Source organism: Eupeodes corollae, chromosome 1, assembly GCF_945859685.1.
Source record: "Eupeodes corollae chromosome 1, idEupCoro1.1, whole genome shotgun sequence".
Lineage (NCBI taxonomy): Eukaryota > Metazoa > Arthropoda > Insecta > Diptera > Syrphidae > Eupeodes > Eupeodes corollae.
In genome coordinates this window covers 305,145,638-305,171,384 of record NC_079147.1, presented here as the reverse complement: position 1 = coordinate 305,171,384, position 25,747 = coordinate 305,145,638, and the positions used below count along the sequence as shown (strand labels likewise).

At 36.0% G+C, this 25,747-nt stretch overlaps 1 protein-coding gene across 6 annotated transcripts in view; it reads right to left on the bottom strand.

Moving 5' to 3' along the window:
- Window positions 1-5,455: 5,455 nt before the first annotated feature.
- The window catches only part of LOC129942339 (teneurin-m), a 222,067-nt gene continuing 201,775 nt past the window's right edge, over window positions 5,456-25,747 (bottom strand). For 3 of the 6 annotated variants that reach the window (XM_056051212.1, XM_056051210.1, XM_056051213.1), the window contains 9 exons: window positions 24,073-24,351; window positions 23,725-24,009; window positions 21,640-23,493; window positions 19,498-19,775; window positions 18,679-19,090; window positions 17,960-18,505; window positions 17,679-17,886; window positions 15,048-15,074; window positions 5,456-14,289 (listed from right to left, as the gene is read on the bottom strand). In XM_056051212.1, the coding sequence (XP_055907187.1) occupies window positions 8,694-14,289; window positions 15,048-15,074; window positions 17,679-17,886; window positions 17,960-18,505; window positions 18,679-19,090; window positions 19,498-19,775; window positions 21,640-23,493; window positions 23,725-24,009; window positions 24,073-24,351 (9,485 nt within the window). In that variant the 3' untranslated portion in view covers window positions 5,456-8,693. The remainder of the gene's footprint in view (window positions 14,290-15,047; window positions 15,075-17,678; window positions 17,887-17,959; window positions 18,506-18,678; window positions 19,091-19,497; window positions 19,776-21,639; window positions 23,494-23,724; window positions 24,010-24,072; window positions 24,352-25,747) is intronic. The other 3 variants (XM_056051211.1, XM_056051214.1, XM_056051215.1) reach the window with 3 other exon arrangements.

Here is a 25,747-nt window from a genome sequence, read left to right as displayed (position 1 = left end):
AAATGGGTTTAACGGTTAATGAGGGCAACACAAAGTACATGCTGTCGTCTAGAAAGGACATACAACACCGACGTTTTGGTCAAAACGTCACAATCGACAGACGTACCTTTGAGGTAGTCAAGGACTTCGTCTACCTAGGCTCCGCTGTAAACGCAGAAAACAACACCAGCGCTGAGATCAAACGCAGAATAACTCTTGCTAACCGCTGTTTCTTTGGACTAAGAAAGCAATTGAGTAGTAATGTCCTCTCTCGAGGGACCAAAGAGTTGCTATATAAGACCCTTATCATCCCCGTCCTGCTATACGGTGCAGAAGCATGGACCATGACAAAAGCGGACGAAAGCACCTTGGGTCGCTTCGAGAGAAAAGTTCTTCGTGTGATCTACGGTCCCGTATGCATAGAAGGGGAGTGGAGGAGAAGATGGAACGACGAACTGTACGGGCTGTACAGCGACGTAGACTTAGCAAGAAGAGTAAAAGTCCAACGACTAAGATGGCTGGGTCACGTAGAGCGCATGGAAACCAATGCTCCGGCCCGGAAAGTCTTCGAATCCGCACCCACAGGACAGCGCAGTAGAGGAAGACCGCGGATCAGGTGGCGCGCACAAGTGGAAGGTGACCTCACCCAACTTGGAGCGCGAAACTGGAGACATCTAGCTAGGGACCGAGCTAGATGGAGAAGTTTGTTGGGTGAGGCCCTAGTTCACACAGGACTGTAGCGCCACCTTAAGTAAGTAAGTAAGATGCACTGTCATGCGACTTCTTCAACATCGTTCTGGAAAGAATTGTGCAAAACTCAACCGTCAACACTAGAGGCACAATCTTCCAAAGGTCCATCCAATTACTCATATATGCAGATGATATTGACATAATTGGAAGATCAAAGCGTGATGTCAGTGGAGCGTTTTTGAGCATTGCGACGGAAGCGAAGAAGATGGGTTTAGTGGTCAATGAGGGCAAGACCAAGTATATGCTGTCATCAAAAAAGGACACTGAACAACGACTTCTTGGACAAAACGTCACTATGGACAGCTATAACTTTGAGGTAGTTAGGACTTTGTCTATCTTGGCACCGCTATTAATGCAGACAACGACACCAGCGCTGAAATCAAATGAAGAATAACTCTTGCAAATCGCTGCTTCTTTGGACTTAGAAGGCAATTGAGAAGTAAAGTCCTCTCTCGAGCATCTAAAATCACCATCTATAAGACACTCATCATCCCGGTTCGCATTTATGGCGCTGAGGCCTGGACCCTGTCAAAGAAAGATGAGAGCGTCTTAGGATGCTTCGAGAGATTTTTGGTCCCGTACTCATAGATGGAGAATGGATGGAGAATGGATGGAGAATGGAGGAGAAGATATAACGAAGAACTGTACGTGCTGTACAGCGACACTGACCTATTTAGCAGAATTAAAGTCCAACGGCTAAGATGGCTAGGTCATGTAGAGCGGATGGAAATCAACGCTCCAGGACGGAAGGTCTTCGAAGCCAATCCCGAGGGACGGCGGTGCAGTAGAGGAAGATCGCGACTCAGGTGGAGCACCCAGGTGGGAGAGGACCTCAACCAACTTGGCGTGCGAAACTGGAGACAGCTAGCTAGGAATCGAGCTGGCAGGTCTGCCCCGGACTGTAGCGCCACCTTAAGTAAGTAAGTAAGTAATGCATACAAAAATAAATACAATTGAAATGAAGTTAACATAGATCTTAGGGCCGAAAGGCATTATTATTAAGTATTATTGTTTAACTTAGAGTGTCCGACATTAAGTTAGTTGTAAGTTATGGATAACTAGGCTAGTTTTTGAATTTTTGTCTAGCTTTAAGATAGGTTTAAGATTAAATTAATAAAATGAATTAAAAAAAAAACACTTTTTTGTTTTTATTCTTTTGGCCTCAGCTTTGGCAACGATAAGTTGTCTTCTGTGATTTTTATGATTTTATATAGACCTGTTTCATGCCAGCTATCACCTTAACTCGATAATGACATTCTTCAAAAGTTTTCTGCATTTTTGGAAATGTCTGTTTAGTTGCTTTGAAGTATCATATACATAGCCAAAAAGTGTAGTAGGTAGGTATTCTCAATTCTCATAACTTATTTTATTGGGAACTAGTAATTACTGTTTGAGATTCTATTTCACAAAATTCTGCGAATAATAAAAGAAGAAAGCACGTGCTTTTTTCACATTTTTGGAACTTTTTTTTAACGGTGAGAAGTACTCTCAAATGGACACGCACCTACAACACAAGGACTCTCTTTCATCAACTCAACCATCATTTTTAACTGTTTTATACTTCTTACTACTGTGCTCTTAAATAAAGGAATATCATATTAAGATTCAAAGTAATCTATACATATAAAAATCAATGCCACTTTTCGTTGTAATGTTATAACTCAACAATGGCTTTACTGATTTGGCTAATTTTGGTCTTTAATTTTTCGTGGAAGTCTAAAGAAGGTTTGTACCTAGAGAAAATAAAAAAAAACCTTGAAAAGGTGTAAAATCAACATCTTTCTATACTCCCATATACAAACAATTTGTACTAATACTTAAAGAAATCCCGATTTGTTGATTTCCTTGGAAATGTACAACGAAGCTGTGATAAAATGAAGATATGTGTCTAATGATTGTTAATACAGCATTAGCACAATTGGATATGACCGCACCAAATGGTGAGATACATGATTTTTTTGATCGTGAATTGCAACGTGAGCAGGAGTTCAATTGTAATGATTTACATACGTTTATTTGTACTATCGAATATAATGATAACTTTCGTTGTATCATTGATTTTAGCGGCTATTCGATCGGAACAGAAAATTGCATTGGCACTTGCATCTTTGGGAATTTCTGCTACATTATTAGAAGGTGGTCGGACACACTCTGCATTAAAATTGCCATTGAATGTACTAACTTGCTTCTTCGAGAAATTCTGCTATGGCAAAAGTTCTGCGATTAACGTCAAATATTTTATGGGAACAATGCAAGATTTACGCGGTAAACAACAGATGTTTTGGTGGTGCTCTGATATTGCTGTCGGGTGACTTTTATCAAGCATTGCCTGTCATTCCTCGATCAACTCCTACTGATGATACTAATGAAATAAACGCCTGTTTGAAGTCATCAGTTCTTTGGAGATAGATAACGAAAATTGACACTGAACATTAATATGCGCATTCACCTACATAATGATGCAACTACCCATGAGTTATCAATACAATTGTTAGAAATTGGTGATGGCAAAATACCAATCAACACTACCAACGGATTGATCAATTTACCGAATAATTTTTGTACAATTGTGCAATCTATAGATGAGTTGATTGAATATGTTTTTGCGAATATTTTTCAGAATTACAGAAATCATGATTGGTTGAGAGAACGCACCATTTAAGAATAGAAAAGCATTCATATCAATTTCATTAATTTTTAAATTCAAGCGAAAAAGTTATTGCCAAATTTGATTGAAGCTATAATCTTAACTGTTAAATCAAAAGGAGAAGTGTGTTTGATACCGAGTATCCCTATGATTTCAACTGATATGCCATTTGAATTCAAAAGATTACAATATCCTGTGCGTTTATCATTTGCGATGTTCATAAATGAGGCCCAAGGGCAAAACACTTCACTTTTGTGGTGTCACAAACCTGCTCCAGAGTCGGTACCCCGAACTGTTTATTTATTCATGCTCAAAATGAAAAAACTAAAAATATTGTTTATCTAACTGTTTTAGACTAACCCACTCTTTCCATTTTTTAGTTTTTACTCTTTGCTGATAAATATAATAAAAACAATATATCATTTGGACTTTTAAATAGCTACCAATTAATAATAATTTTTGTATTACTTATACGTAGCGAAACACGTACCGAGCCGCTAGTTTTGTATAAAAGCATGCTAACATTTTTGAACAAAGATTTTTTTCTTTAGTGGCCAAAAAAACAGCAAATAGATACTTCACACGTGAAACGTCAAACAAATTATAAATAAAACTCATCCATAATACAATTTTGATAAATATTCACAATCGGCCTTAAATTAACACAATAAGGTTGTAAGGCATCATTTCTATCAAAGCTTAAATTTATTTTTTCTAAACAGGGGTGGAATCGGCTAAGGTGATTGTTGATAAATGACAATCAAAATGATCGAATTTGATCTACATAAGGTGATAGTCAAATTGATACCTAAAAAGCTATCACAAAAAAATGTGATAGTCGTTTTCAAACAAATTTGTTTATTCCGAGTAGAGCTACCAGACGCTTACACAAACGACTGGAAAATTTTCTTAGTTCACTTTGTTTCTTTTAAAAAACACATTCCTGTGACCTACAAAGATTACGACATTCGAAAAAAAGCAAGAAAAGTAAGAATTTTATTCAAAATCAGCCAATTTGAAGCTTTTATTTAGATATTTTATAAGAATCAATTTAAAATTTCACCAAGGCAACAACGAATTTTGACAATTTGAATCTGAAATTGTTCAATCGAATTGAATTGAGTTGAATCATCTTACACAGACGGAATGAAAATGATAGTCAATTTGACTATCAAAAAAATTGATAGTCAACAATCACCTTAGCCGATTCCACCCCAGGCTATAGTGGCGCATACTTACTTTTTATATTTGTAGTTTGTATTTTTGTTTCCCATATCTCAAACCATAAAGTTTTGCTTTCATTTGTCAACTTTAAGTAAATGTCTGGCTTCCTAAAGAGAAGAAAATTCGCGTGATAAACATTAGCCTAGTGGAAGTTCTTCTATTAAATTTCAATTAAAAACAATCAAGATGACTCTACGTTTGATTTAATCTCGAATCCTTATGATATTTTGTTGTTAAAAATTATTAAAAAAGAAAACTACAATTTTTTTTTTCATTTTTTATTCAATTTTATTTTTCCTTTGTTTCTATACAAATACAAATATCTTATTCCATTACGTTTATCATGGTATTCTCATTATTCACTGCGCACTATCTCCTAAGTAATTATATTTTTTCCCCGATTATATTCAGATTTTTCATTTCATTTTTATTTAAATATTTTGTTTTATTTTTATTCTTCTCAGTTTTAAATAATTTATTTAATTTTCATCATTCTTTTTTCGTTCAATACTGATTTAACAATATTTAATGTTTTTTTTTTGTTAAACAATTTATTTTTCTTTCCTTAAACTTTTTGAAATGAAAACCCAAAAAACAAAATTACCAAATAATAATAAAATGCATTTTTAATAAATTTTATATTTATAAGTACATAAATTTAAATATCTAATTTATTTTTTTATTTACTTAAAATTAAATACACTTAAATCTATAAGACTTAAATGTATAAATTTTACATAGTTCATTTTTGTTTTGTTTTATTAAATTTTTACAGCATATTTTTTAAAGTTTATAATTTATTATTTTGTTGTTTTATTTTTTACAAATTTTATATAATTGTTGCGTTATTTTGGATTTTGTTATTATCTTCACTTTAGATTAATTTTTTTTTATTCTGCTATTTTGACTTTTAATTTTGTTTAAATTTATAAATACATAGTCAACAAAGAGTGAAAGTGAAGCAACTTTTTGTTTAAATCAATATTTAAGTATAAGGATTCTCTTAAAGTATTTAACTCGATTTTTAAGGGCATCAAATTATAAAAATATACATATTATTGCTTTAGATTTGTTTATCATTCGATTATGTTTAAGATTTTTCTTTTGTTTTTTTTTTGTTTATAAATTTTTTCATAGTTTTGAAATTACATTTACAATTTCTTCTTGAAATGTGGGGAAGAATAAAATATTTCAATGAAATTATTAAATAGGCATTATGGATGCCATAAACCTTTTGTTTTTGAGATTTTTTTTTTTTTTTTTTAACTTTTATCTTAGTTTTTTCTTAAAGTTTCTTATTTATTTTTTCTCTTTTTTTAGTTTAGTTTAGTTTACCCTGTAGAAGCCAACAAAGATTTACATTTTGATAATTTGCTTTGCATTAAAAAAAAATAAAGAAATTATGAAATCAAACTTATTTATTATTGTGTTATAGGTTTTCAATTGTCAAGGAACTTGAAGAAACACTCGTTCATGTTACTGTGTTGAAAAATGCATTCAAAAATATGTAATTCTGGCGATTTTTGGTACGATGAAAATGAGCAATACTTTTGAAAATTGTGTTCGATCGAAACTATTTTGCAAGTTTTAAAAGAGATTTATGCTAAGTTGGAAATATTGCCCAGGGCAGGACCTTGAGTTATGATTAAAAGCATAAATAGTTTTTTTGATTTTTTCAAAAAACTTCTCTGGCAGAAAACATGGAATAAAAAGTAATGCATGATCCTTTTTCAAGTTATAAAACAACAAATATTACAAAAAACTTTTAAAAACGGTTTTTAGAATATAGGATGAGGCTTATTTGTTGTTTTTTTAAATGAATTTCCTTAAAACGCCTAGAATATATTAAAATCCTACATACACTTTAGCTTGAAGTTATTGCATCATTGCCACCAACAAAGTTTGAATTCGTTTTTGAAGTTTTTTGGAACACCACTATGTTAGAAACACGAATTAGCGAAACAGTAAACGTTTACCAACAAAGTTTGAGTTTGTTTTTGAAGTTTTTTGGAACACCACTATGTTAGAAACACGAATTAGCAAAACAGTAAACGTTCACCAACAAAGTTTGACTTTGTTTTTGAAGTTTTTGCAACGCCACTATGTCAGAAACACTAACTAGCGAAACAATAAACGTTTTCGAACCAATCTGACGTTTCACTAAAAACGTTCTTCAAACTTAATTGTCATAGATAGTTGAATGGTTTTCAGTTGGACTAGAGTTTTTGAATGAAGAAGCTATGCATAAATTCCATTTTTTGAAAACCTGAAATGAATCCAAAAATACCAGTTTTTGAAAGTTTCAGAGAGTTTTACATTACAATGTCTATGGAAGAATGGGATTAAATTGTAAAATTGTATCAAATTCTACTTCTGCTTCGCTGCATCAAACCCTAAACAATGCCCAAAACCCTTAACTCCAAGTTCCAAGTTTCTAAAGCACGGATTAGACTAGAATTTCCAATTTAAGCCGATACTGTATATCGGTCCATCTGCAAAAGTACAACCAATAAGCTGAGATCAGATCCTTTAAAAAGAGTTTCATAATAAAACAGCGCAAGTATTTTTTTGTGTATTTTTGTTTTGTTTTTATTTAGCAATTTGTTGTTTGTTTTTATTTTTAAAATTTTTATTTGTAGAGTTTTCGTTTTATGTGTTTACATAATAATTTTATTTTTACTTATAATTTAGATGTTTTATATGTGTTTTTCTGTTGTGAGATGCATTTCAATTTTGTTTGTTTTCATTTCATTTCATTTTTTTAGTTTAATTTAATTTTTTCAATTTTGTTCGAAAGACATTTTTGTATAAATCAAAATTGATTTCAATGCTCTTCAAATCAGTCATATGGTTTGGTAATAATTTTAATGATTAAAAAATTTGTTTTTTTTTATAATTTTTTAATTTTTATTGTTTGCTTTCTCCATTTAGCCATTCAATTTTTTATACTTTTTAATATTTAAATAAAATTACTAACACAATACCTATGTACTACGAGTTTTTATTATTATTATTATTATTATTTTTTATTGTTATTCTTATAAGCTAGGAAAATATATTTTACAAAATTTAATTTTTTATTTTATATTTTACTTCTCATGTTTTTCTTTTTTTCATTCCTTACAAACTGGCAACACTAGATATTCAATTACAATAATATTAATAGAGATTTTTTGTTTTATGTTTTTTTGTTTTTTTTTTTTTGCATTTTCATTTTATTTATACTTAAAACTAATTAATTTCTGTTTAACATAGTTACTACATCATTTTTGTTTTATTTATTAAATGTTTTGCATTTATTTAAATAATTTGTTTTTTTATTATTACAGTTTACACAATTATGTGAAGATGGCTTGGTTTTAAAGTTTTGTTTATATTTTAATGTTTTTTTTTTTATTTGTTTAATAACTAAATTTACACGGCTTTATTGTTTGTTTTTTTTTTTTTAATCTATTTTATTTATTTATTGATATATTTTATGCAAGTTTTTATGTGAGATTTTATTTTTGCTTCATCCAGGAGTGAGTGTGAAAGTTGCTTGTTTTCGTTCTTTTTGTTTTGTTGTTAAGATTCTACTATATGAAAAAAATGTAACTTATAAAACAATTATAAAAATAAGAAAAAAAAAACATCAACTTAAAAACATTTATATTTTGAAAAATTATAACATCATCTCGAGCTCATGTATAGAAATATATCACAATTTGTAAATTTTTCATTTTTGTTTGTATTTTTTAGATTCAATAATTAAAAAACGTTGTTTTAAATGAAACAAAAAATATTATAATAATATAATTAAAAATAATATATATATATAAAGAATAGAGATAGATAGAGTTTATGTCTCGTATATTACAAAGAAAGAAGATAGATAGAGAGCAAGCTTATAAACGATATACTACTAGATACTTTTTCACTTTATACAAAACTATTGCCCAGATACATCAAGCGACGCACGTCCTAGTAGGTGGCGCTGCTGATGTAGGCGTCTAATTTTTATTTATTTTTTTTAATTTATAATTTATTTATAGTTGGGGGCGTTTTATTTTAGTTTGCTAAAAATTTCGCCTTAGTAGTAATCTTCATCTGAGTCTCACGACGTTAGTGTCGCATTTTTTCGCTGTTTCGTTCGATGACTGCCGGTGTTGGTTTTTCTTCGCTTTCGCTTGGCGTCACGTTGGAACGCCACATTGCCTGGATCATCGGCAAGTTGGGGGTATTTGTGGATGCTGTGGATGTCAATTCCGATCCAACCATCCACATCACCGTGTGAGACCAGTTCTTCCTTCTCTTCTTCTGTCCAATCACCGCGACCTTGGAAACCGGCGGCGACTAATTGCTTCTCAAGTTCCCAGGCCCGTTCGACGGCTCTCTTGTGAGCATGCTTCAGGATGCGGTGTCTTTCTTGTTCGGGATCTACACCGTATTTGATTATGACTACAGCGTCAGGTCCGTGGAGTCGCAGTTCTTTGGCAGCGGCACCACCATGATCGGTTATTTCATGTGCGGAAATATTGAACATTCCGCCGAGGCGTTGCAGCTCCTCTTTGTCATCGCGGAGCTTAAGGACGTTGTCTTTAACGAAGTAGAAGACATCTTGATCGTGAATACTGAAGTGCAGATCCAGGAAGAACGAGTTGTTGAAGACCGACGAGACAACGTCTTGAACGACGCTATTGCTGCCATCGACAACACTGACCATAGCTCGGCCGGCTATCCGGGAGAGGAGTACACCTTCGCCGAATACACCTCGTCGGTATGAGACTCTTGGAAGTAGATTTCGTGTTTTAGGTTCCATTTTAAGAAGTGGTTTTGGTACGAAGTCAAAATCGCTGAATTTCTCATCGATCTTTTGCACAATGCATTCAAGACCCGAGATGACGCCAAAGTCAGGCGCCAGGGAAGCTGATTTTATAGTGGCTTGTGGTACGTATTGGTCCTCCTTTGTATACTTGCTACTTTGCATTTTCTTTAGGTCATAACCGAAGAGCTCTAGCCATGATTCGAGGTCGATCATGTAACGCTGCGGATCGTTGGGATTGATTGGATCGTTGTTGTGGAATCGATAGATGAAGACATCGGTTGGAAGGCTCATGTCAGTTGCGAGGGTCTCCCATGTGGGTGTCATCCATTGACCAACTGTTGTGTCGTAGTGACGGCCTTCGGTGTAGATGAGTTTTGTGCTTGGATCAAGCAGTCCGCCGTGGAAGTCTACAGGTACATAGAAGTCTGGGTTTGTGTCTTTGATAACTTTACCGAACGGTGTTCGTTTGACTTCTTTCACGATTGTTCCATTGAGATCGAAGAATGCCAATGGGCTTCCATTTTGATCTGTTGCTACGTAGAATCTCTGCTCGGCGTTTTCAATGGCAACCAGCATATCTCGGTCGTCGTAGAAGAACTTCAGGGTCTTTGCGAGTTTTGGGAAGTGCATTTGAGTGATCAGACGTGGTGTCTTTGGATTCGAGTAGAAGTACTGGGTCACATTGCCCTTGCTGTCATGCCATGCTATGAGGCGACTACGATCATCGTAGTAGTACCAAGTCTGGAAGCGGTCCCTCTCAAAGGCGTGAATGAGCTGTCCGCGATTGTTGTAGCGGTACTTCTGTTCTCCTCGTCGGACAACATAGCCTCGAGCATCGTAGTTATTGAATTCAACATCACCCACTTGTATGACACGATCACCAATGTCGTAGCCCAGGTTGGTCTTCTCGCCTTGGTCCACGACTCCAACGGTATTGCCGTTCTCATCGTACAGGAACTTCCAATTGTTTGTGCCCATAACTTCGATCACATGTCCATCGGCATTGTAGTTGATCTTGTCGAACGAGGTTGATCTTCCAAATGTGGTCTTTTGGGATTTGATGCGATTACGAAGATCATAGTCCAATTCCAGGCGGAATACATCGAATGACTTAATGTTGATCAAAACGCTCTTAACTCTTCCATGCTGGTCGAAGTCCGTGATAGTAAAGAACTGTTTAGCAGAGTCCTGGATAACGGTTCGGTTGAATGCGTTTCGAGTGATCTTCAGATCCTGGACAACCTCCAATTGACCAAGGTTTTGACTGTACTTGTATCGTGTTATTGGAAGGTCCTTGTCATCGATTCCCATCTCAATTCCACTAAGTCGAGCATTGCCGTCGTATGAATATTTGAAGTGGGCTGATGCCAGCGAATTCTTCGAGCCAAACTTCAGCTTTTCGTCCTTTAAAATTCCTGCATGGTACTTGAACTCTCGTCGCAACTCGAAGCCTGGTTCTTGGACTTCGACACTCTTAATCAATGAAGTTGTCTCTTGATACGTGTAATGGGTGGAAGAGAGTCCGGCAAGAATTGTTTCGAGTCTTCCCGCAAAGTCCTGCACGAATGCAACTTTGCCCGATTGGTGAGGATGGATTTTGGCCAAAATTTGTCCTTCATCATTGTAAAGAATTTCGAAAGGATGACGGTTGATGGGAGAGAAGTATTGGTACTTGAAGAATCCGAGTGATGTCTGAAGAGAGAACGAGTGAATGTGACCACGAGGTGTTGTCAAGGACTGTAAGGCTCCTGCATCATCATATTGCAATAGGTAGTCTGATCTTCTTGGGGTAGTCACCTTCAGTGGAAGGCTGCCAAACATGTCCTTGAAGGCATAAACCATCGAAGAGCCATCACCATATTTGATTTCATTTAGTCTTCCACTCCTGTCGAAGGTGTAGGCTTCCTGCAGTGTTCCCCATTTCCACGAGACCAAACGTCCAAATCTATCATACTCCAAGTCCACATCAGCATAGTCGCCCGACTGCGGTTTAAATGACACTGGTCGTGCTGTGCGATCGTAGGTGACATTCAAGAGTTCCTGCTTATCGTCAACAAATACCACAACAGATGAAGTGTCTCGATCGTATTCCAAGGTCAACACATTGTCTCCGTTCACGCGTAGTTTGCGACCAACTTGTGATACTGGTCTAGGACTCTTACCACCCTTTCCACTTTGTAAGCGCCTAACGAAGTATCTCCATTCGAATCGGTTCGCCAGGTCACCAGCGATTTCTGTTCTTTGTTTTGCTGGGACGGGATAACTTTCGCCAATCAGTGGGTTAATCTCAGCTAGAATAGCATATGGCACCACCTCCATTTGAACGGTGTGTCCCCATGGAGTAAGACTTGTCGTGCTTCCGTCCATTTCTATTGTTGTCCTAGATTCGGCTTCGCTATTTCTGACCATTACTGTGGATCCTTGGATAAGCATTGAGATTTCCTTCTGTGAATTTTCTGAGACCTTTACTTGGGCGCCCTTGACACTCAGGTCGAAGGTCAGGTCAATCACTCGACCAGTTGGGGTGACAGCTGATGTCAAACGACCAAATTCATCGTAGTTGTAGACATATGATCTTCCGGTTGAGTCAAGTTTGGTCTTGAGGAGTCCCGTGGGTCCATGGTATTCAAATGTGACGTTGTAGTTATCAGGAGTGCTCAACTCGTGCAACATCTTCATTCGGGTCATTCTCAAACGGCACTTCTGACCCTTGGTGTTCTCAATCGAATTCACTTGGGAAGTGTAATCTCTCAGAAGGAATACCTTATTTCCTGCGGCATCTGTGACAGTTGATAGCTTTCCATTAGACGTGTTCACATTGTAGGTGAATGAGTAGGTTGTCTCTCCTGTTAGAATGTTCCTTGTGGCCACGTGCTGCCCGAAACGGTTGAAAATATAAATCTCCTGCATATCAGGAGCGTAAATCTCATACTCCCTCGACACACTTGCTTCTGGAATGCTTGACATTACCGAGCGTATTCTATAGTTAGCCTGATCAGCGATGTGTACATATCCGTCAGGGGTCACTCCCAAAGCAGCGATTGTATTAAACTTGGCACTGGTTGCTAGATAATGATCGGCTTCGAAGCAATCACATCCTCTTTCCAAACAGTTACACTTGGATTCTGCTCCAGCAAATGGTGCTATGCGGCCGTCTGTTCCAATTACTCGCACTCGGTTGATTCTCTGGGAATCAGATTCAGCTACGAAAAGATCGCCCATTGGCCCGAAAGCAATGCTCTGAGGCATGACAAGCGTGGCATGAGTTGCCAAGTCCGAATCATAAACCGTGGTTGCCGTTGCACAATGCAACGGACGTCCTGATATCACTCGAACTCTTCCATCGGGTGTCATCCGCAAGATCATGTGGTCATCAATAATATGCAAGGTACTGTCCAAGGGATTAACTGCCAGTTCTGTCGGCCATCTTAGGTGCATTTCCTCGAGCTTGAGTGTTCCCTCACATGGTATTGGTTTCCAGTGAGACTTATGCATGTGGTTGCCAATGAGAGTCGTCACAATGCCATCGCGATCGACCATACGGATGTTGGTTCCGTCAGCAAAGTAGAGCGTGTTGTCACTTGAGATTGCAATGCCTTTGGGATAAGCGAGCTTAGCATCCTTTGCAAGTGCTCCGTCACCACAGTGTGCTTCATCTCCTGGTAGACATCTTTCTCCAGAGCCAACAATTGGTTCCCAGTTCTTCTCTGGATTGGAGAAGTTGCTTGTGTCCTTTACCCTAATGATCTGATGTGATTCAGGATCCGATATGTATAAAATTCCGTCCAGAGGACTCAGGGCCATGTGATAGCGATAGGAAACTCTTGTAGCATTTAATTTTACAACTGTTTTGATGGTGCCATCGGTCATGATTCTTCGAATGTAGTTGAAGTCTCCAACGAATAAGCTTCCATCTGGAGAAGCGGCCAGGGCCACAGGTGCCAAAAGCCTTTGCTTAATAGCTACACCATCACAATCTGGACACTCCAATGGTCTCTGGTGACCATCACCCATAGCTGTCAGTATCACTCGTGGTTTATGCTTAAGATAAATGTTTGATCCATCTCCTTTTTGCAAAATTCCCTCATGGAAGTTGTACCTGTGATGAATGTCCAAGTTCCATCCTCCGACTTCAGAAATAGACATATCATGGCCACTCAACTTGGTTGTCTGAATATCCCAAATGATATCCTTGCAGTCGGTGTACTGGTAGCCTACTTTCACCACAGCTGTGGTGACTCCATAAACCCTCTGGCGGTAGATGTTCAGACGATTCCAGGCATAAGTGAACTTGATCCCTGGATCGGCCTCGAACACGCGCTCGAACAAAATACCTTCGATCGTTATTCTCAACTGGATTAGATGCAGAGTTGGTGGAATGACTTCCGGAGTTAGTTGCAATTTTATCGTTGACAAATAGCCAGCAGCCCTTGAACTATGGTAAACCAGATTCAAACCCGTCCCAGGAATTTGTATTGATTCCTGAATAACCTGGGACTCAGCCAAAATAGCACTTCTATCCGGACAAGCTCCCTGAAAGCCATGTTTCCACGAGGCCAAAACTACAGGTTTCATAACATCGTAGTCGTGCGAGAAGCACGTGTGCGCCACCGTTGCTAGAGCCTTCTCATCTGACATTGACATTGTTACCACATTTATTATAACCACTTCATTCCATGGAACCTGAACTATACGACTTTGTGGCCGAAATGGTGACCGGCCGAATTGCAAAGTAACCGCACCGCCACCATTTACCATCAAATCAAACCATCCATCGTCACGGGTAAGTGTGAAACCCTCAAGTAGGGTAGTTGTTGAAACTCGTACTCCAACCAGTCCCATACCGAGAGAGGTGACAACTCTGCCTCGTATAACTGCTGATCGGCTGTCAAAATTAAAATAAAAAACAAAAATTATTAAAAAACTGTTTTAATTTTAATGTAAATTTTAAAAACTACTTTAAAAGCTTTATGCAAAGAAATATATAATATTTTTTTTTTCTTCTTATGAAAAAACATTCAAAAAATGATAAAGTAGACGAATACTGTAAGGATTTTTAAACAATACTTTATAACAATAAAATGAAATGAAAATTTTCACACGCCACAAAACTTAAAATTTAACACAGAGGATTATTGTATAACAATTTTTATTTTCTATTTTTTTGTTTTTGTTTTCAAAGCCCTACGACCCTTCCAAGTTTTCATTTAACCAATCTTAGATAGGTTGCATGGATTTTTGCTTAACAATTCAAAACATAAAAATGTATGTCACCCTGTATTTTGATTTGACAAAGTAAAAAAACGTAACAGTTTCCGGTTAAAAATTTCAAATGCACTACTACAAAAACTAAAATTAAAGAAAAAAGTAGTAGATTAAAAGTTTAGTTCAACAAATAAAGTGCTAGTTCTTCTAATTATTATATTTTTTTTTTATTAGAAGAAAACTGTATTACTTTTTACCACAACTAAATAATAGAAATAAAAAGGAAACAAACATAAAAATAACGTTACCAAAATTGACATTCTCTCAAAACTTATAAACAAAAATTATAAAACTTGTAAATAATTTAATTGTTAGGTAATTGTTAATTTACAAAAAGAAAATTACTGTTTCTTTTACCAAACAACCAGTTGCTCTTACCTTGCGTTGAAATAATTCCAAAATACGCTGTTAGTTTTGGATTTTAGTGTTTGTTTGTTTGTTACATTTTAGGGTTAGAATTAAGCGATAACGGTTAATATGAAAAGTTAACGGGAATTAGTTATGATTTTGTTAGTTAGTAGTAGTAGTATTAGTGGTAGTAGCGCGCGTGATTTATGGGAAAGAGAAAGAAAAAAATAGAACAATGGATTAGAATTTTGTAATATGCTTGAATTATTTTTTGTTTAGTTTGTTTAGGTTTGTAGGTTAATTTATTAACAAAATCTAATTACGGTAATCCTAAAATTCAAGAGGAAACTTTATACGAGCAAAGAAAAGGTTCACTGACAAAGTTACTAATCGATTTTCTCAAGACCTTACATAAATTCTATGACACTCAAAACAACACAAAAAATTTACAATAAGTAAGAGGGATTAGATTTGAAAAGTCAAAAATTGGTCTTTTGTTATTAGTTAATGAAGCTGCATCCGGAAAGTACTAGAAGATTTAGAGTTTTGCAATACTTCACAATGTTTGAAAAGTTAACAAATTTTAGAGTTGCCCGATATTTGTTTTTGAAAGTACTAGAATATTTATACCTTTTTCAGCTATGAATCGAGCTAGGTGGAGAAGTTTATTGGGTGAGGCCCTAACTCACACAGGACTGTAGCGCCACCTTAAGCAAGTATTCAAAAAAAAAATCAAAAATTGATCTTTTGCCATTAGTTGATGAAGGTGCATTCGGAAAGTACTAGAACATTCAGAGTCTTTCAATGCTTCACAATGTTTGCAACGGTGACAAATTTTGGAGTTTAATTTTAATTTTATCGAGCTTTGCCGATACTTGTTTTTGAAAGTACTAGAATATTTATATCTTTTTCAGCTATGAACCGAGCTAGGTGGAGAAGTGTATTGGATGAGGCCCTAACTCACACAGGACTGTAACGCCACCTTAAGCGAGTATTCAAAAAAAAAAATCAAAAATTGATCTTTTGCGATCAGTTAATGAAGCTGCGTCTGGAAAGTACTAGAATATTTAGATTCTTGCAATTCTTCACAATAAATTCAATAAAATTTTAATTTTATTGAGCTTGGCCGATATTTGTTTTTGAAAGTACTAACAAATTTATAGCTTTTGCAGCTATGAACCGAGCTAGGTGGAGAAGTTTGTTATGTGAGGACCTAGTTCACAGGACTGTAGCGCTCCCATAATATCGAATATTTCATAATTTTCGAAACCGTAAGTACATTTTGGAGTTCAAGTCGTTCAGTAAAATTTGAATTTTTTTGAAGTTTTTATTGAGTTGAAGAATTTTCAACCTTTGCCAATTTGTTTGTTTGATAGTTCTTGAACCTGTTAAGAGAATTTTACTTATATATGAAAAATAACGTCTTCCCTCGAATCGTCGGATATGAGAAGAAAAATTAGTGGGTTTTCAGATTTTTTCTATGCGGCACTGAAGCAATTACGTTTTTATCAAATTTTGGCTTCATGTTTTGTTTTTGTTGCTTTGACATATACCAAGCTTGGTTTGCACTTTGTAAGGACACATATTTAGAACTGCCCTCTACAGCTTAAGTCCTATATTTTTGTTCATAGATTTTCACTACCCTGTATTTTGTTTCACTTTTGTAATATTAAATTTGAAAAATTTGTTGAAAAACCTTTCGACTTTGGGAACACTTGATACGAATAAGATTTTTAAAGTACTTTGACATATTTGTCAATTTATCTTTTGTTTCAGTTTTGGTTTTGTTGGTTACTTCCAAAATTAAATCGAATACTTTCAATATAGTAAAACTGTTGTTTTGTTGAAATATAATTTTCTTTTAAGAATTCAATCAGTTTATGTTTCCATTGATTGGCTGATGTTCCAAGTGCAAACGTACCTTTAAAAAAGTGTATTTCTTGCACCATCACTGATTTGTCACCTGTCAAATTTATTGTGGCAAACGGTGTTGCCAATTGAAAAAAACAAAGTATAATAAAATTACTTTGACAGGGTGTGTCTTCATTGAAAATGAAATTTGTTTCAACATTTTGGAAAAAATTACAGAAATCTCAATTTACTTTTATTTTCTTAGTCAAAAGTTTAATACTCAAAAGTTTTGTACTTTTTCAAATATTTTAAATCACAATGCTAAAATTTTGTACCCAAAACCATTTCATCTACTTCCCGACGATTTATTGTCTTATTAATAATAAATATTTCTACAAATATAAAATACATAATTTTTATTATATCTAATTCTAAACAAAAAGGGAATATATTTGAGTTGTTTTTTTTAGGATTTATTACTTTTATTATTATCGGAGGGAAAAGGTTTCATTTAAACAAAGGAATTTTTGGGATATTTCATTTAGTGGATATTTTTGGTGGGACATTTCCAAGACGTGGGCACAATAAGGAAAATAAAAATAATATATTTAAGTTTTTCAAAAATATTTTCAATTTTTTTTCTTTTGATTTTGAAATTTTGATTTTTTTTTTTTATAAAAAAACTCAAAATAATCATAAATATTTTTAACTTCCAATTTTATGATTTTGAAATCTTTTTTTTTGTTTGCTAAAAATTTAACTTAAAAAATAATATTTAAAAAAAAGAAATCATAGGAACACAATTCTTACCTCTCATTGAAAGTCTCCAATTTGGCATAGTTTTGCAAACTACTCTCATCAATGAGAAATTTCATTCGTTCGAAGAAGGATGCCGTAATGGCTGGTGGCTGTTTTCGAAGCAGAACATCAATTGGCTTTGGAGCCGAAACACACAACTGAGATGTTTTACACACATGGCTGGCACAGCACTCGGGGTCTTCGCAGTCAACCAATCCGTCTGTAAAAAGAAACAAAATCAACATTGAGAGGGACAAGTTCAAAATATCGAAAATGCCTTCGAGCAATCGTACCTTTGTCGTTGTCCTTGCTGTCGCCACAGTTGAGCTCGAGGGCGATACCACAATCCGGTCCATCCCAACCCTCATAGCACCGACATTCCCACTGACCCTCACCGCCAGCTCTGCATTGTCCGTGATTCGAACAGCCCGATGGACAGCCCTCAATTGTGCAATGCTTGCCATTCCAGCCGGTTACACAAAGACACGTTCCATTCTTGCATTGTCCATGCTCATTGCAACGACTATCACATAACTTTGTGTTGCAGAACTCTCCGCCCCATTCGGGCTCGCAAGTGCATGCATCTCCAACACAACGTCCATGCTGTCCGCAGTCAAGGTCACACAGTTCCTTGGAACAGTCGTCACCACTCCATTTGGCCTCACAGTGGCAGGTCTGGGCGTCCAAGTCGAACGTTCCATGTCCAGAACAATCGGGCAGACACTGTAACGCATCTTGATCCATGGTCGCACAGTCCGGACCCTTCCAGCCCTTCTTACAGATGCAGGTACCGTCCGCACAGAAACCATGAGCCGAGCATGTCGGATGTGGGCAGTCGACTGGAAAAAGTTAAAAGGAAAAAGGTTATTGTACCCGAGAAAATCAAGGACCAAACTTGCTCTCGCACTCGCATGGACATGTCAAAATGAATATGTCCCTTCCGAACCGAAAGGACAACTCCTGAATCTGAATGCAAATAAACAGACGCAAAACAAAAATATATATATTTTACCTTCTTCGCAGAACTTTCCCTTGTAGCCCCGCATGCATTGACATTTGCCACTCACACAATGCCCATGGCCACTACAGTCGGCCACTTCACATTCATCATGCCTGAGGGAGCATTCCTTGCCCTTCCATCCTGGATTGCAAATGCACTCGCCATTAGTGTACTCCCCGTGCTGGGAGCAGAGCACAGGGCAAACACTCTCACTGCAATCATCACCTCCAAAACCGGGATTGCATTGGCAATGACCCAGCAAACATTGTCCATTGCCAGAACAACCATTTGGACAATTTTGTGTCATATCCTCTGCAATGGCCGCATAGAATGTGACCTCTTGCACATCGCCATCGTCGTTATACAGTGAAACGAACCAATGTCCGGGTTCCATGTAACGTGTCACCTCACGCGTTATCGAGAGCTGCATTTTTTTTTCAATTCAGTGTATTTTTTTTTTGGAACGCAAAGTTTGAGGAGTTTTTTGTGATATTGTGTGTTTTTTGTTTTTTTGGGACAAAGGATTGAAGAGAAAAGAAAAGAAAAAAAGGGAAAAGGGTTTGGTTAGTAACATTTTCCATTTTGCATAACGTATATATATAATACAGTACAGGGTGAGGCTTTTGTCCCTTCATTCCTACGTTCTACAGTGTTCCCAACTCCAAACCATTGTTTCTCAAAGTTGAACGCAAAAATAATCTAGGGTTGCCACCTTATGTCTAATCGAAAAAAAGTAGCAACCCCAGTTAAGACTTCCACCCCCCCATCAACAAAAAAAAACTACACAGCAAAAGTACAAGCATTCAAAAAATAAAATCAAACAGTACTTACATGAGTGGCACGTTGAGTTCTTGCACTAAACCCACTTAACACTTCCTTGAAATGGTATTGCGTATGCGTTGGCAGGGCATTACGTCTTCCGTAAACTCCAATGGATGCACCGCGCGGTATGCTATAGTCAAATTTGACATAAGCCGGTTCCGATTGATAGAATTGCATATTCCAGTAGCTGTAGGGTTGAATTTCCTTTGTGAGCTTTTGGCCGAGCGTGATTTGACCGAACGTCGTGCCATCTGGTGGGAAGCTGCGCGCCGGAAATGTTCGTGCACCTACAAATTTGAAGCATACACAAAAGGGCGTTTTGTTTATGGTTAGATTTGGTTGATGGGATTATTGGTTAGTGTGATTATTATAATAATTATGGTACATTATTTATGTGACAAGCAGGTGTGGCAAATGTGTGTTTTAGTATTTTTGTTTTTGTTTGTTATTGAAGGATAAAGTTTATTTATTGACATAATTTTTGTTTTGTTATAAGCGAAAAAGTGGACACATTTTTCACTTCTTTTAAGGTATGGTTTAAGTGAGGAATCAAGCTGGAAACGTTTATTACAATGCGTAGTCTCGAAAACATATCCTTTTTGAAAAAGCGTAGTGAACCAAGATTTGTAGTTTTATTAATGTAAAATAAAACAATTTAACTAACTCCAGCTAAAACTTGAGAAACGAGAAAGAAAAACAGAGTTCTGTTCGTTTACTTTTACACAATTCTCGTAAAATAACTTTCACAGATTCTACAACTATTTAAATTGTCAGATATTGACAGAGTTTTGTTCGTTTGCTTCCACAAATTCTCGTAACATAACCTTCACAAATTCTCGTAACATAACCTTCAAAGATTTTTCAACTTAAATTGTCACAAATTGACATAGATCTGTTCGTTTTCTTCTGCACAATTCTCGTAAAATAACTTTTACAGATTCTTCAACTTAAATTGTTAGATATTGACAGAGTTCTGTTCGTTTACTTCTACAAACTCTCGTAACATAACCTTCACAGATTTTTCAACTTAAATTGTCAAAAATTGACAGAGTTCTGTTCGTTTTGTTCTACATAGTTCTCCAGCTTAAATAATCATAAATTGACAGAGTTCCGTTCGTTTACTTCTACACAATTCTCGTAAAATAACTTTCACAGATTTTTCAACTTAAACTGTCAAAAGTTGACATATTTCTCTTCGTTTACTTCTGCACAGTTCTTATAACATGACTTTCACAGATTTTTCAACTTAAATTGTCAGAAATTGACAGTTTTTTGAAATACACAAACAAATGGCTTAGCTAACGAAGTTATCATTCTCCAATATAACATCTGTTCAAAAGCAACAATTTTCTGCGAAATTCCTTACATTGACTTTCAGTCCTTTAACTAAAGCCTTGTACCGAATTCTTAGAAAATGTTAACATTACTGAACATGAACAGAGCACATCTGTTGTCGGATTAACATTAATCTACCATCACAATTATGAATAAAAGTAGAGCGGGATAAATGCATTTCAAAAAACCGAATGTGTGACTCCACGAAGTTAAACACGTTCCTTTTTTTATCGGCATTATGACATTTCCTATAATCTACTTTTTCTAACGCTATTTCAATAATTTGCATCATCTTTTTGTGCAGATTTGAAAGTGCAGACCAGCGAAAATTCTCGATAAGGTTTGTTTACACTTTTTTAAATGACAGCTGTCAAATTGAAATACCAATTGAATTTATATGTATTTTATATGAGCAAAGAAAAACTATTACAATATACTTCTAATTTCATGTTGCTTTCAATACTATCCCTGGCAACTAACAACATGAACACAGGAATGACAGAAAACACACAAGGTTCTCTAGTAACTGTCATCTGAATTATTATTATTATTTTCCTAATAAAACAAGGATGAAGAAATATTTTAAGTTATTGTGATTACTACGAAATAAGATTTCGATGAAAAAAAAGCTTAAGAATATGTAAAAATATAATTCACTTTTATTTTGTTAGTTGTTAGCAACGATGACAGGTAAGTTATGCATCAATGAAATAATTATAAATTATTATAGTTGGGTTAGTTGAGAAGCTCATTTTGTACAGGCTCGATTATTTTATATATTTTTAAGAAAATCTCAAGTGTTATTCACCAAATCACCTTCTAATATTAGAACAGGCCCTATATCGGGACATGCAGACAAATCAGGTGGCCCCACAGTGGTAGTAAAAGCATCACTCGATAGCGGGACAGAAATAGTTGTAGAAGGACTTATAGAATCGGGAATAATTTTGGGATTATTATTGTTTACGGTTTTTCTGTCATCAATATCATCGTTGATATCATTACTCTCGTCATTATCGAAATCAACAACAACTGGATCTGAGGGGGGAGTTAGATCCTTACAAATACACGGACACTCTGGTATACGCGGTGGCGGTTCGGGAATGCAGTACCTTGACGGATCTCTCAATTCTGCAGGAGCTGGAAGTTCTGGTGGTTTCTTGACAATTTCTTCAGCCGGCACTGACACATGCAGCGTGTAGACTGAGTGATTAACGGTACCAGTTCCATCGTCTGTTGCTATTGTCAGATTGACAAGAATTCTTTTGCCACCAATGTGCTCTGGGGTTAATGTCAAAATAGACGGAGCATTATTTGGTGTTTCGTTGGGTTTCGACGATGATGGCTTTTCAACCGATTTTACTGTTTTTATATCAATCAAACTATTGTCCTCTGGATTCTTGTTAAAGGTTTTATAATAATCGTCTTCTGAACTCGGATCATTCTCCAATTTGACAATGTCGACATCCTCTACATTGTCATAGGGAACAAATCCAGAGCTTTTGTCGACTGGAAGTAGGCCATCGCTCATCATCAACTCATCGATGTCATCGGATTCCGTTTTGCTAACATTATCACCACCAATGGCGTCCGACAACTCGTCAAGGGAATTATTAGAAGCATTTGTAGTAGCAGTAGTGTCGCTTCGGTCATTTATCTCAATCAGATGGTGGTGTAGACTTTTCGATTTGTCGTTGAATTTATCATTCAAATCCATTGTAGTTGCAGATGATAATGAAAATGATGGTGATGATGATGCAAATGAGGATGGCAACGAATAGTAACCACCTCTACTAGCTCTAGCACTAGAACTAGCACTAGCACCATCATCGTTGTCAAATTCATCGCTGATGGCACCATCTCCCGCACCGTCATCACTATTACCATCATCAATAAAATTTCTACCTGGTATCAAATTGGTGTTTAATGGATTGTCATCGAAAGTTGTCGGGGGTATCTCAGCGGTGGTAGGTAGTGACGTTTGTTGTGGTGAAGATGGCTTTCGCGTTGGTGAATCCAGCAAGTTATTACGAACTGCTGATGTGTGGGTGGTACGGGTGCGGGTGGTGACATTCTTAACGACGACGACTTGTGGATCATTATAATCGTCGTAGTCAGCATCATCGTTGGCAGAGGATGGCAAAATGGTTGATACCTTGACAACTTCATCATTGACGACGACGACGATGGCAGACGTGGTGGTTATGATGGCAGCGGTATCACCATCACCATCACCATCTCTATCACCGTCATCATCATCCGCATCGTAGAGCATCTCCTTTGATTCATTACTGTGATGACGGAAACGTCTAGAACGATGTTGAGGAGCAAAAGAGGAAGACTTTGAATTGAGATTTAATACGTTTTTGCCTTTTGTGCCATTATTCGTCGACGTATTTGAAGTTTGACGAGATTCATAATTATTGTCAACGTTAAAAGGGCGGGGGTTGACGTTGATGATGTTACCATTATTCCTGTCGATGATGGCGGCATCAGCTTCGTCGGTAGTTTGGTCATATTCTTTTTTTTTAGTAATTAACGAGTAAAAAGCATCAACATCATCCTCATTTATGCTTCGACGATAACGTTTATTCCTTCTAAGACGCTTGTTATGCTCTTGCCGTTGGCGCTGCGGTCGATTAGTGTGAAAGTTCTGTTTGTTTTTCCGATCTATCATCGTGTTAAATATGTGTTTATCAGTTAAATAGTTTGTGTTTATGTTTTGTATGGATTTTCGAATGAGTGTGTTATGTTTTTTATTTTTTGGTTTTTAAGTTTTAACATTCAAGTATTTTTTTTTGTTGTGTTGTTAGTACCAGAGAGAGAAAGAGAGACACACAAACACGCAAAAATATATGTATATTGAAAAAAAAAAAAATTGTACGTGTAAGAAATAATTACCTCCGTTATTGCTGTTCACCAGTGATGACGACGAAGACGATGACGTTGATGACGCCGAAGATGACGGAGCCAACGCTGACGCTGATGTTGATTGGAAAGACGAGGGTGATGCCGAAGACGTTGCTGCTGTTACCGTTATTGGTTGTCCGGATTTAGATGCTCGCGCCGTATTGTGCAATTTTGATAAATCTGTATTTGTGCTTTTGGCTGCCGTTACTTCGGATGCCTCATTGCCGACTAGAACTGTACATGGAGATGATGGCGACCAAGCTAGTACACCAAAGCCTGTACAATTTTTTTTTTTAGTTTATTTGTGAACGTCAAAAAATTTATATAAATCAAACAAACCTGTCAATAATATTAATAAAACAAACAAAGACACAACAATTGATATTGAAACAATTGCAATGCACTTTGCAGAGCACCTTGCAGCTAGGTCCTTTCGAAAATTCATTGGTGCAGAGTAATGATGATGATGGGATGGTATTCCGCCCATAACACTTCGCGGGGGTAACACGGGGCCCATGCAGCTATTACCGCTGCGCTCGTAACCTTTTAAGGTTTCTTTAGTAGGCGTTGAACAAGCCGAACCACTTTTATAGTCTATTGGGGATCCTTTATTTATATCTGAAAGAAAAACAAAAGAAAAGAAAATTATTAAGAATCCAATGATTGCATTTAACTTCAAAATATAAAAAAAATTATTTTATTGTAACAGAATACCATTTTAAACGATAAATGTAATAGAACCAAAACAGACAAATCTATTTAATGACATTTTAGATTAATTTTTATGGCAGAATATAATTTTCAACAAAAATTGTAATAGAATCAAATAAGAAAAAGTTCAAAGAACGGTATCAAATATACAACTAGTACATTTTATAAATTATGCTTTCAGAGTGTTAATCAAATCAAAGAAAAATTGTAATAGATGCCTCTGTTTTCGAATTTATTCAGATTTTTTAAAAAGATGTGTCCTCTCCACTCAACCATACTTAGAAAACATTTTGATGAAATTTAAGATTAATTTTTATGGCAGAATATAACTTAAAAGAAAATTGTACTAGGTTCAAATCAAAAAAAGCTCAAAGAAAGGTATCAGATTAACACCAAATAGATTTTATAAATTATGCTTTCAAAGTGTTAATTGAAGCAAAGAAAAATTGTAATAGATGCCTCTCGTTTCAAATTTAATCAGATTTTCGAAAAAAAGATATTTCCGATCCACTCAACCATATTTAGGGAGCCTTTTAATGACATTTCAGATTAATTTTTATGACAGAAAATCCTTTCGTTTTTCAACCATGTCAAATAGATATCTATTTATGACGTAACACAAATTCAATGAAAATAACTTCACTAAGACTGCAAGTGATTCTATCATTTTTGTCGAAATCCTTTTTATCGTGTACCTGACAGGATTATTACTTGCATTTGCAAAATAAAAAAAGAAAACTGATTTCCGCATGACTTAAAGAACCCCTTTTTTTGTTCGGATGGATTTCGTCTCTTGAAATCAGTTTTTTTTTTTTATTTTTTAATTCCATAAGGCCCTTCATTCAAAAAAGTCTCCCTTTTCGTCCTTCGTCGAATACCGACCGAACGACGACGAGACGCATAGAAAATCCCTTCTAATACATCAACCTTCCGGTCAAATTACATTTTATTAACGAATGTATACAGGATTTACACCCAAAGTCCTATTCAATCAAGGACTATCCTACCTAACTGATGATAATTCGATTACGTGTACATCCTTTGGTATAACGAAACGTTACCATCATTCCTGGATGGCTGGCAGTGCTTGTATAGAACGAAGTATTATATAGATGGCTGGTGCTGCTGCTTTTGATGCCTAGCAAGAAAGCGAGGTCCTGTAGATTCCTTTTTTTTTTCGTCGCTCCAAAGGATTCTTTTTTTTTGTACATCATTGCTCATCCTCTCTGATTCAATCGACCATTGATACGTCTAATGTTATAAAAGCGAGAGAGAGAGAGGGAGGGAGGGTGAGCGCTGTGTC